General features: G+C 41.9%; 1 protein-coding gene across 1 annotated transcript in view; it reads right to left on the reverse strand.

Annotated features, from left to right (window-relative positions):
- Positions 1 to 13,298, reverse strand: part of LOC122935352 (collagen alpha-1(IX) chain-like) — a 115,672-nt gene that overhangs the window by 62,998 nt on the left and 39,376 nt on the right. Inside the window, exons 14-21 of the mRNA XM_044291117.1 lie at positions 13,065 to 13,118; positions 12,189 to 12,242; positions 11,209 to 11,262; positions 9,915 to 9,968; positions 9,500 to 9,553; positions 3,302 to 3,355; positions 1,724 to 1,777; positions 314 to 367 (exon numbers count right to left, since the gene is read on the reverse strand). Coding sequence (XP_044147052.1) covers positions 314 to 367; positions 1,724 to 1,777; positions 3,302 to 3,355; positions 9,500 to 9,553; positions 9,915 to 9,968; positions 11,209 to 11,262; positions 12,189 to 12,242; positions 13,065 to 13,118 — 432 coding nt within the window. The remainder of the gene's footprint in view (positions 1 to 313; positions 368 to 1,723; positions 1,778 to 3,301; positions 3,356 to 9,499; positions 9,554 to 9,914; positions 9,969 to 11,208; positions 11,263 to 12,188; positions 12,243 to 13,064; positions 13,119 to 13,298) is intronic.

Here is a 13,298-nt window from a genome sequence, read left to right on the forward strand (position 1 = left end):
GATCTTTGTGGGAGTGCTTCTTTAAGCGAGAAATAATGAGCCAGGGCAGGAAGTCGAATTCAAAAAGTTATATCCAGAAAACTATCCACCCATTTATTTAAAAAAAATTACATATACATATCCTAGACATATCGTAGAGAAATACATATCCTAGACAATCACGCCTAGACAATGTTACATATAGGTTGTTAATACATGACGAACATTTTTTATTGATTTGTCCTAAACAGCTATTAAATGGCTCTATTTGAAGCAATAGATGGCACTGAAAAATATTAAGGTTTATTTACCACAATATCGGGTACAAACTTACTGGCAATCCTTGAAGACCTGCTTCTCCTGGGGCTCCAGGTTCTGCAGAGTCACCCTAAAAATAAATGCATGCGGTATAAATGTAAGATAACTTAAATTGATGAGGTTCAAATGGGTAACTAGAAAATGACACAACACTGAACAGATACAAAGATAACATACAAGCATTCCAAGGCACTAGGTATTCCTAATTAAGGCCCAAAACATTTCCTTTTTTATAAATGTTATCTAGTGAAGAATATTAGGTATCTTCAAACATAATCTTCTTGCAATACAATACTGACAGGTTGCTGGTGAAGGATTTTGGATATGAGGAATTGGTTGTGGAGTAGCTGGACAGGACTGATTTAGACTAACAATTACACACAGGGTAATTAGCAGAAAACATGGATCTTCATCAGTTTTGGTAACCAGATTGCCATTGAGGCACAGGGTTCATATTAAGTTGCATTACCATTGGTGAACCATTGCCTGTGCTTTTACATCTACTTGATGTAGATACTTTTATACACAAGTTAGCGCTCAATATACCAGTAAGTGTCATAGACACCATCAACCATAGTTAGAAAAAAGCAAAGCATATTAATTATGGTATATTGGGATTGACTGGCCTGTTCTTTGAGTTTATACTTTTTTACATGCTACTGTGTTTTGTCCCCAATATTCGCTCTTGCACCTTAGTATGCAGGATAGTGTATTTTGCATTTGCCACAATGCATCTAAAAATGTGTACGCCATATTTGAAAAATTAAGATCTCATTAACATGAATCAAAGCAAAACACGCATATTAAATCGTGTTAATAGTGTTAGGTATCACATTGGTTATTGGCCTGTAAGATCATTGTATCAAAGTGTTTTATACCTCTTTTAAGTCATTATCATCAGCAAGTAATGCCAGAATAGGTTCTAATGGTATAATAATGGGAAGGATCAATCAAGTTCTATTCATAGACTAGTGACACTTCTAAGCTGTCATTAACCTTGTCAGTTTTAGAAATCTGCATCAAACGTTCCGCACTTTATAACGCTCATTTCATTTGGCATAAGCATTACAAAATGGGATATTAAATAAGTCATGTGTTTCGTGACATTAATGCTGTGTGTTTGATATATGACAGCATTAATATCACTGACTGCATTGAGGTGCTGAGAGGATAAGCACCACTCCAATGAGTTCCTTCTGTGTCAATGGAAATGATCAAACAATATTTACATAATTGTTGATGTTATTGTAATGTGGAAGAAACAAACATGTAATAGGTCAAACTGTGCACAGATTACCTTCTTTTAGCGGGTCTTACAACCATTAACGCTAACAAGCACACGGACACATAAAGGATTCATTCATTATCACTTATACTATAGTGACAGCCAGTCATACCAACATGAGTGTTCATTGTCCATCATTACCTTTGATCCTGGCATTCCAGGGATTCCATCACGGCCATCAACGCCTGGCAATCCCTAGTGGAAAAACATGTTCTTATTACACAGTAGATTTCCTAGAATTTATATAACATCACCGTATTCTATGCTTTTATATAGAAACTCCAGCTACCTATATCAGTCCCTCCCCAGTTGGGCTCCAATCTCCATACACATACAGTTCATGTTATATCCAAATGAATAAGAAAGCAGTCATGGGCGTACACAGATCTCATAGGGCCCCATAGCAAAATGTAATATTTTCCCCCCCTGCCCCACCTAGTTTTCTAGTACACACACGTCAATCACTCCTAGACAATGCAGAAAGCAATGAGCAATGCCCCAGATTTCTGATTATCTTAACTTTTTTATTTTTGTTAAGTGGACTAAACTTTAATTTAAAAATTTTTAATAAATAAAAGTCACCCTTGGCTTCCCCCACTTTATCCATTTCTATGTCAGTAAAGTTGAACAGGTGCTTCATAAATATGGCACTCATTCTGACCGCCATATTTCTCAATGTATTCACTCCAGATAACTGGCATAAACACATTGATAAATCTCCTGCTTCTCATCTATTATAAAGATGGCTGCCTGCAGCCACCACTAGGGGGAGCTCAGTGCATAGGAATTTGTGCAGTTAATACTGACTAAATAAGAAGCTGTAATCATTTGTTGGTACTGAGTTCCCCCTAGTGGTGACTGCATGAAAATGCTGTGTTTTATCATCGGGTAGAGATAAAAGAAGTTCAGTTTTGTCTCCTTCTTCCAGGCCCAGTAACAGTAGCGTCATCTGCCTCCATTGCAGGTACCCCACTCAAACCAATGTTAAACTATTATTACATCCTGCCTCCGATCAATATTAAAATCAATGCTACTATGGTGACCCTACTTATGTTTCTTAACAGTTAATACAGTTACCACATTTGCCAGTTGATGGCCACAAAGCATGAAAATTTGGACTCAAATAATTTATTACTCTCTTGAGTAATAAACCACTCTTCACCATCTAACATGTATCTTGGACAAAAGCAGTTGTCAACTGTGAAGAGTGATGGTAGAATAATGATAGTTTGAAGCCATGGTCATATGCTTTCAGTGCTCAAGACTTTAATTGGACTCCCTTAATTCTTGGTATTGTGCACGATGAGCTGCTTATGAGGCTGCTTGAGGATAACCTCACGAGTTTCTTAAAGAAGATTTATTGTCCAAATTTTCTTACAAAGGCTTTTTGAATTGTACAGAAAGTGCTGTATCCATGTAAAAGTGAAGTGCTGCATGCTTCACTGCTCAGGAGTCCAGTTTTGTAAGCATGCATAGACTCAGCTATAGCTAGGAAGACATTTAATGAACCTATTGGTCAGTAGTATGGCTTTCTATGATAGCACCACCTTGAAAGTCACTGATTTTGTCAGTGTGATATATTGTACTGTGAATGTTTGTCTACGGACACTATTTTAAAAAATCTGCTAAAAAGTGTGGCAGAGATGGCCAAGCCTAGAACAGGTGTCCAAATACGTTGAACCATGTACATCCAAAATGAATACCATGACAAATACATACCGATTCTCCCTTTGAGCCTGGCATTCCAGTGATTCCTCTGGGTCCAACAGTTCCCTGGAAAATGACATTAGAAAATATTTAAAATGTTTTTTTTAAATTATAACTAGAGATGAGCGAATTTCTCAAAAAATTTGATTCGTCTGGTTCACCGAATGTTTCGAAAAAATTTGTTAGATCCAAATTTATTTGCGGCGAATAACATTAAAAAGGGCTATTTCCTGGCTGCAGAGCGTGAACTCAGCCTTGCAGGTCAATGTTAGCATCAATAAGAAGCACACTCCTTTTACACCGTCGGTAGCTGATTCCACTTAGATGTCTACAGAACCTGTTCTTTTAAACGCTTATATAAGTAAGGCCCCCCCCCCTCACGACAGAGTGGAGAGGGTGTCAGCAGTAAGTTTGTGTTGACATCACTGATAATTTTGCCCTTCCTCTGATCCATCAGAGCAATAACCCCCAAAAAATGGATCCTGTCTGTGGAGCATCCGTCTTCACTCGGTCAGCATTTGGTCAGTAATCTATCAGTATTGCTAATGCCCAAAAAAAAAACAGGAGTGGATTCAAAACAGAGATGACACTTGAATGGAATATTTGCATGTATTCTGTGTTTTGTACCCACTCCTGCTTCTGGCTAATCATAAGCCAATTCTGATGCAAAATAGGGAACATGTCATGCAGGCCTCACAGCTGTTACACAGACAGGATCCAGTGTGCATCTCATTTTTCCTTCCTTCTGACAAATCAGAAGAAGGGTCAAATAAATGATGATGTCAGACAGGCCGAAAGGCAAAATAGTTGCCTAGTCATAAAGTGGGGAGAGTGGGGACAGCATGAGAAGTCCACAGAGTGGCTCTATGACATAATGGTGAGGTGGAAGCAGTATGAGGAGACCACAGAATGGCCCAATGACAGAGACTGGAGGTGGCAGCAGCATCAGGAGGAGGCCACAGAGTGGCACAATGTGGCACAATGACAATGTGGAGGTGGCAGGAGAAGCATCAGGAGGTCACAGAGTGGCACAATGACAGTGTGGAGGCGGTGGCAGCAGCAGCATTGGGAGAAGGCCACAGAGTGGCACAATGACAGTGTGTAGGTGGAAGCAGCATCATGAGGCCACAGGGTGGCACAATGACAGTGTGGAGGTGGTGGCAGCGTCAGGAGGCCACAGAGTAGCACAATGACAGAGTGTAGAGGTGGGGGCAGCAGCATCAGGAGGAGGCCACAGGGGGGGGCACAATGACAGTGTGGAGGTGTCAGCAGCGTCAGGAGGCCACGGAGTAGCACAATGACAATGAGAGGTGGGGACAGCAGCAGCATCAGGAGGAGGCCACAGAATGGCACAATGACAGTGTGGAGGTGGCAGCAGCAGCAGCAGCATGAGGATACCATGAGGGACTCCCTGCCTCCATCTCCACTGTATACTGCCATGGTGTGTCTGGGTCCTCTGCCTCATCTTCCTCATCGCCCTGTAGCTCCTCAGGCTGCTCCTGCTCCTCCTCTACTGTCACCTGCCCAATGTCCTCCTCCTCCACCAGTTCAGCCCCCACAGGGCTCATGTGGCCATGAGATCTAGGCGCCATGTCTCCAGTCCCCTGACCAGCCAGATTTACCAGCATCTGTTCCAGGACATGAAGCAGTGGAATGACGTTGTTCATCTCGTAGTCCTGGCGACCGACAAATAACGTGGCCTCCTCAAAGTGCCTGAGCAAACGGCACACATAAGCTGCCACTGGCTGACAACGAAGTTACACAGGAGAGTACTCCTGTCCGCTTGGATCATCAAGAAATCGTTTATGGCTTTTCTCTGTTCATATAGTCGGTCCAACATATGGAGGGTGGAATTCTAATGGGTGGAAACTTCGCATATCAGCCTATGTTGGGGGACGCCGTTCTGCTGCTGCAGCTCAAGGATGGTGTGTTTTGCGGTGTACGAGTGGCTGAAGAGCATGCAAAGTTTCCAGGCCATTTTTAGGATGTATTGCAGATGGGTGAAAGACTTCAGGAACCACTTGACAACCAGATTGAACACGTGTGCCATGCAGGGCGCATGGCTCAGCCCTCCTTGACACATTGCCGACACCATGTTCTTCCCGTTGTCGGTCACCATGGTTCAGATTTTGAGTTGTCGCCGGAGAAAGCCAGGATTCGATTTCTTGATAAAGGACAAGAAGCAGTTCCTCCCCTGTGTGACTCCATTTGCCCAAGCAAGCAAGGTGAAGAACAGAGTGACACCGTCATACCCTGCACATGTGGTATGCTGGAGGGACATTGTGAATTGTCCCTGCAGTGGAGACTGAGGACACTGTGGAGGTTGAGGAGGCAGAGGTGGACATTGTCACAGTACCAACAGCGTGAGAATGTGGAGGCAAAAGCAGCGTCACCTGGCCAAGTTACTGGTGTGACTGTGCAGGAACCACATTTACCCAGTGGGCCGTAAAGGACATGTATTGTCCCTGACCGTAGTTACAGCTCCACACGTTGGTGCTGCCATGCACTATGGCTGACACCGGCAGGCTCAAGGACTGGCCCACCTTCTGTTCTACATATGTGTGCAGGGCTGGTACTGCCTTTTTGCCAAAGAAATGACGGCTTGGGACTCTTCACCTCGGCTCGGCACAAGCCATCAGTTCTCTGAAAGGTGCAGAGTCCACCACTTGGAAAGGGAGGGACTGCAGCACCAGCAACTTGGGCAGGAGCACATTCAGCTGCTGTGCCGTTGGATAAGTGCAGGCATACTGTTGTCTCTTGGCAATCGCTTCGGTGATCGATTGCTGACAGAATGACTGACAAGGAGTAGGAGGAGGAGCAGGAGCATCAGGACCAAATGATTGGAAGGACAGACAGCTCTCTTTGGCTGAGGTGGTGGAGCCTTGACTGCCTGAAATCAGGTACCTGCCACTGGGTGATGCAGCAGTTGCAGGCTGGACCACCACATCGGAGCCACAGTTCTCCCAGGCCATTTTATGGTAACGCTGCATATGTTGATGCAGGGCCGTGGTGCCAACATTGGCACCCTGGCCACACTTCAAACTCTGCCAACAGATTCTACAATGGCCATGTTGACCTCCTCCGGTGGCTTAACAAAAAACAGCCACACCTCCAAGTAGGTGATTTTTCCCCCAACACTCCGCACTGACTGACTGCAACCGCCGCTGCTTCCGTGAACCCCTGCACCACTACTTTCTGGGCAGGTAGGCTCCTGTAAAGCAGCTGGTCTACCCCGGGCATGTTTGGCTCCTGACCTCCTACTGCTGCCACCCTGCTGACTCCCGGCCACGCTAGTGACTTGCTGGCTCCGCCGCTGCCTCACGGGCAAGCTGCCACCCTCTTCTCCTGATGATGATGAAGCCCCTAATTCACCCAGCTCCCAAGTGAGATCATCTACATCAGGCATGCTTAACCTGCGGCCCTCCAGCTGTTGCAAAACTATAACTCCCATCATTCCCGGACAGCCTATAGCTATCAGCCTTCAGCAGGTCATGGTGAGAGTTGTAGTTTTACAACAGCTGGAGGGCCGCAGGTTCAGCATCCCTGAGCTCAGGGGCGTAGCTATAGGGGGTGCAAAGGTAGCAGTCGCTACCGGGCCCAGGAGCCTGAGGGGCCCAAAGACCCTTGTGCCACATAAGAAGACAGTGGTATTATAGAAAGTGCATGCAAGTTACACCTCTAGCTGGACAGAAGGGGTTAGGTTAAGAATTTGGTATGGAGGAGGGGGGGTGCAGTTTAAATTTGTGCCTCATGCAGCACGAAGGTTTGAGGGAAGGGGGGCCCAAGCTGAACTCTTGCACCAGGGCCCATAAGCCTTTAGCTACTCCCCTGCCTGAGCTACATCATCATTATTGAGTACTGTCATGTTACTAATGTCCTCATCAACGGTTTCTGGGTCAGGACCCTGAACGCTCGCAACACCAGCTCCCACCCACTCTCCTCATCACTACTTGCTCACCTACCGGAGGAAGCGGCTGCCAGTAGCTGCTGACTGTCTTCTAGTAGCTCGTCCTCGCTGTATAGTGGAGCTGAACAGGGGCGTAGCTATAGGGGAAGCTGCAGCTTTGGTGCCCTGACCCATAAGGGGCCATCCAGGAGGAGGCGGACTAAAGGATTTGGTCAGGGCCCCCTCAACAGTATTACACAATGAAATTGTATACAGTGACAATATAGACAGTGTATAAATGGATGGAACAGCTGCTGGCCCTGGTCTGAGAGAGCGATCTTTACTAGCCACAGGAATGGAGGCGGCATGAAAGGAAGGGGTCGCTAAAAAATGACTGTGGGATGGAGCCCCATTCAAAAATTTGCTATGGGCCCTAGTCATTTCTAGCTACGCCACTGAAGCTAAGCCTACAATACTTATATATAATACTTCTCTGGCTGAGGGAACAGAAAAGGACAGAGGCAGGTTGAGGACAGGTGAGGGCAAAAGGCCTGCTCCTGGGCCATGCTAACTAAGAGTTGTGTCTGACGAACCAACCGAATCTAAGCTGGGGGTGTCTGGTGTCACTTGGAATGAAGTGGATGACCGAGGTAACCATTCAAGAACCGCAGGGTTGCTGGTCAAGACACGACCGCTAGATGACACTGGGAGCTCAGGCCTCTTGCTGCGACTCGTGCTGCAACGCCCCCTTACTCTGCTGTGACCTCTGACTGTGCCAGAAACATTTAGGCCTCTGCCACTCCCCTCTGCAGGGCCTGGCACGTCTCTGTCTGACATACTGTTAGATCAAATAAATAAACAAAAAGGAAATTAAAACACCAAAAAAAAGTCAGTAATTTTCTCACTTCACCACACAATGGCTAATAACCCCTTGTTTTTTCCCACTAATACACTCCAAAAAGGGCTTTAAAACATATAACTGCACCGCTGAATGGCAAATATATATTTTTTTTGCCACTAATACACGCCAGAAAAGGCTTTAGAACATATAACTGCACCGCTGAACAGCAAATAGGCCCTTATTTTTTTCCACGTATACATGGCACAAAAAGCTTTAGAACATATACTGCACAGCTGAACGGTAAATAATATATCTTTTTTGCCACTAATACATGCCACAAAAGGCTTTAGAACATATGACTACACCGCTGAACGGCAAATAATATATATTTTTTTGCCACTAATACACACCAAAAAAGGCTTTAGAACATATAACGGCACCGCTGAACGGCAAATAATATATATATTTTTTGCCACTAATACATGCCAAAAAGAGGCTTTAGAACATATAACTGCACTGCTGAACGGCAAATAGGCCCTTACTTTTTTCTGCTTATACAAAAGGCTTTAGAACATATAACTGCACCGCTGAACGGAAAATAACATATATTTTTTTGCCACTAATACACGCAAAAAGGGCTGTAATTTTCTCACTTCACCACACAACGGCTAATAAGCGTTTTTTCCCACTAATACAAGCCAAAGAATGCTTTAGAACATATAACTGCACCGCACAAGGGAAAATCAGACATATAAATATTTCCTTGTAATAAACCCTGTTAATGGCTAGATCAAACAGCACTTGGACCCCTATAACAAGAACGGTTTGCTGGAATTACAGAGCTGTATAACAGCAATTTGGATCCAAGGCAGTGCAGCAAGGTGTAATAGGATTGCTGTAAACTCCCTTAATGAACCCTGTTCTGCTTCAATACTGTGGAATGATTCCTCCCTATCTTTTCCCTGAACTTCTATTCAGAAAAATAAAAGTTTTGAAATCTTTTCTACCACTGTCCCTAGCGCCTGCTGACGTCTCTCCCTGCACTAAGTACACTGGAAAATGGCTGAATCCAAGATGGCTGAGGCTATTTATAGGGCTGTGACATCACAGGGCTGGCTGGCTGCTGATTGGCTGCATGCATGGCATTGTGGGTGATCCCTCATTACCAGAGTTCCTAGCTTCATGTCCTAACACGTGCAGCAACCATTTTAGGAAAAAATTTAATTCGTTACCACGAAGCGTGAGGAAATTTCAGATTTTTCCAGAAATTTGGATTGAATTCCACTTCGGCAACTTTGATTCGCTCATCTCTAATTATAAGACTTGTAAACATTTTGGACTTGGAAAAAAACTGTAATATCTTAGGATGATATTAACAAATCTTAAAAAAATTATAAAAGTATTCTGTGAATATTATTATTTTAATGGACTTTTGCCTTTTTTTGGTACCAATGTATAATAACTATAGTAACAATATACTTACCCTATCGCCTTTTGGTCCAGCTTCTCCTAGTGAGCCTCTCTGACCTTGGTCACCCTGAAAATAATAGAAAATATGTATGTATTTCTGCAGATAATCTTATTTATACAAAACAGATGGTAGATTTTACAGGTTTTATTTTAATGTAAGTACTTTGGGGGTTATTTATCACAGAAATGTATAGTTTTATGATAACATGAAAGGGTACTAAAACTATAATTTTAGAACTTTGGTTATCTTAAAATGTTTGAATGTCTGATCTGACCTTCTATATTATATATCGTGATCCAGTATATATACTGGAACATATACACTTTAACATTGAATAATCTATGAAGGTGTTTCTATGAAGTGGTAAAACAAAGACATCAAGAGAGTTACTGCACAAAGGGGTACGTAAAAGAACACAAGAACTTACAGCAGCTCCAGCAACCCCTCGAGGACCAGGCTCTCCGTCAACTGCACGAGCACCCTGAAAAGCAGATAAACATTAACAAAATATAATATAGTTTGTAATAAATACAATTAAAAGTCTATTAGTAATAAATACAATTAAAAGTCTGATAGTTATTATCCCACTGCTATCCATAGTGCTTCAGCAAAGATTGGTCAGTGCAATACTATTACTAATCTGTTGTGGCCTTTTCACTTTCCACATTTTATATAGAGAAAAGGTTTAAAATGTTGAAACCAGAATTAAAAGTGCAATAGCTAAGACAGACATGATCCTCTCAGATTATTCGATCTTTGGAAATTATTTGCCAAGCTACTTTTTTATACTTTTTAATTGTACATGACAATGTATGACAATAACATGTTTGCAATGTGCAATTGTCTGGTTCATTAAAGGTTGCTAGCTAATCAAAATTTAGTCTGCCTAGTGATCACTTTAAAGGGGTTTTATGCTAGAGACAATCCCAACGGACCAATTTGTCGATGGTTTTTTTTCCATTGTTATAAAGAAGTGGGAAGCTAAGGCTTCATTCACACAGTCAGTGTTTAGTCAGTGATTTCCATCAGTGATTGTGAGCCAAAACCAGGAGTGGATCCTACACAGACATAAGGTAGAAGGGAAAGATCTGCAAGATGGTAGCTATAGATGGCCACCACAGAGGAACAGCTTTTGGGGCAGTATATTGTGCTACACTGTGTTATTTGATTCGGCTGGGATGGTATTTTGCACTATGGTATTGTTGACCTCACCTACTTGTGTTGCCCCTCCTTCTGTTAATTTGGACCTCCCTACAAAATGGGGCCACTTTTATTTTTATTTTTTTCAAGGCCACTTTAAACTCCCAGTCCACCCTTTCACTGTTTCTGAGATATAAAGGCCAAATATTGCAGCTTAATTGAGGTTTTAACCTTCCCCTTTCATTAATTACACATTGTTTTAACAGTTGCTACCCATTGCCATTTAAAGTTAAAGGGCTGAATTACACCCTGATAGATTAGGAATGTCTTTTTCAAAGCCTTTTTGTTATTTTCCTATTAGCCAAACAGTAGAATTTGTTTTGGTCTATGACCAATACAGACCTGCACCTGTAATAAGAGGCCCTTACCGTAGTGGAGCATATTAGGCTGGCAAATCTGCTATAAATATGTAAATTCTCTTATAATGAAAATAAATCTTCTCCTTAGTGGAACAACAACCTTCTTGTCTGAATTTTCTTAAAGTGATCGGGCTTCAGTTTGTCAATGATATCAAAACTTACCTTGCTTCCTTTTAGTCCGATTATGCCAGTAATTCCTCTTAAGCCTTGTGGTCCCTAAAAGAAGCATAGCTATCATGTAGATCACATTGTAATGGATATATTTTAAATATGTGCAAATACAATTGTTTATTAATGTATATATTAAATATACAAAATATAAATTGCTTATTTAGCCATGAAAAGTGCCTTTCTATGAATCATGTATTGGTTACATGGTAAAAATGGTTGTGTTTAGAATATTATACAAGTTCTTATTCCTTGAAAGAAAAGCAGGATTGTGTGGCTTTTTGGATTGGGTCAGTTGAAGTTCTCAGGAGCCTTGTCAGTATTAGTCACATGCTATGAAGTGCAAGTTAACCTAGTCCTACTCTACCCCCTCTCATTTGGCAACTAGTTATACATCATAATACTGGAAGTGTGTACTATAAATCAAGTATGGATTGTGAAATCATATATATATATATATATATATATATATATATATACACATACACAAGGGGTTTTGTCTTGGAAGGCAGGTATTTTCCTCCCAAGATGTGCGGCTGGGCTGGTTTCAACCCAGGTGAGGTCAAATACCGGACTGGAGTTTAAATGCCGGTCCGGGTTTTGGCAGCACCTGGCTGTCTTTTAATAGGCAGCTGGGCTCAGCAGCTGAGTCTCTGTTTTTGGGATCTGAGGCTTTGTGCCATGCTGGAGGGCTGAGAGCCGCACGCTGGGGAAACAGGAATCCTAAAGCCTGCTGTGGACCTAGATAGAACTGCCAACAAGGTGATTTTTTGTTCTGTGGACTTTTCATTGTGTGAACTAACACCAAGACTGCAAAGTTTAGTTTTGTTTTTGCCTTATGTGTGAATAAAGACAGAAGTTTTGCTTTACAAACTGGTGTTTGACTCTGTACTACGTCCGCCTGCCTACCAGAGCAAATCCCCACAATATATATATATCTCAAATAAACATCTTTCAAAATAAAAGAGCATTACTGGAGGTCCTTGGGAACCAATTTCACCAATTTCTCCTTGTTCACCTTCTTCTCCCTGGAATAGAACAATAATATACCAAGTTAGAATCAAAGTGAAAAGTATTTTTTTAAATAACTATTCTAAAAAATATATAGATTAACTCCATTAAACCAATGATAAATTAGACGCCATTGACAATTGGTACTATTACACTAACAGTTCAGCCAGACGATTGTCAGAAGGGAAGCATTCCTTCCCTTGCTTGCTAGAGGAGGAAACCACTACTATTACAAGCAGTAAGGGAAGAGCGATCGTTAATGCCATTGCTCGTCCCTATACTTATCATTGTTTGTCGGCAGCAGAGCGCCATTTTTATGGCATGATCTGCCGCCGACAAACAAGGATTTTTTTAATTGTTAAAAGATCCCAATTACCAGATGAACGACAGTTTGCTCATTCATCAGGTAATTGGCAGCAGTCATCGCTAACGAGCGTTATCTAATGGTGTAATAGTGCCTTTAGATCAGTACAATGCACATATTCTGCCAGCTTCCTTATAATAATGCATCAATACAGCTAAGATTATTATATTCCAGGCTAATAAATTAATAGGATCTAATGTAAAAATGCAGGGGGGTTATGCACTGCAGGACACAATTTGTCAATGTGCAATGCAATAATATGAGATACAGTACATTTGTAGGCCTCTTTTATAAATTTTATATCCTATGACTATAATAAACAGCATTGTAGAATTGTATACAAACCATAAAGTTCTTGTAAAATTTCATATGTTTCACCCTTCCAAATAAAATGTTGTTTAATAATTTACTGGATCTGAAAACTAAAACTTCTACGTAACCATATAACCTAAAATTCCATACAATTAGTTATTACCTTATGACCTTGTTTTCCTGGTTCGCCAGCTTCTCCCTTGACACCTTTGTGGCCCTAAAATCAGGAACACAATACACTTAAACATAATTATGAAGGTTCAAATAAATCGTTATAAGCAAGTATTTGACCTTCACGTTATGCAAGTTCTTCCCTTCTCAGAATCCAACTATTTTGTCAAGTAACAAGCAAGAATACATCAAAGAAGTCCCAAAGGTAAATGTCTTCCTATCAAAC

The sequence above is a fragment of the Bufo gargarizans genome, chromosome 4 (genome assembly GCF_014858855.1).
Source record: "Bufo gargarizans isolate SCDJY-AF-19 chromosome 4, ASM1485885v1, whole genome shotgun sequence".
Lineage (NCBI taxonomy): Eukaryota > Metazoa > Chordata > Amphibia > Anura > Bufonidae > Bufo > Bufo gargarizans.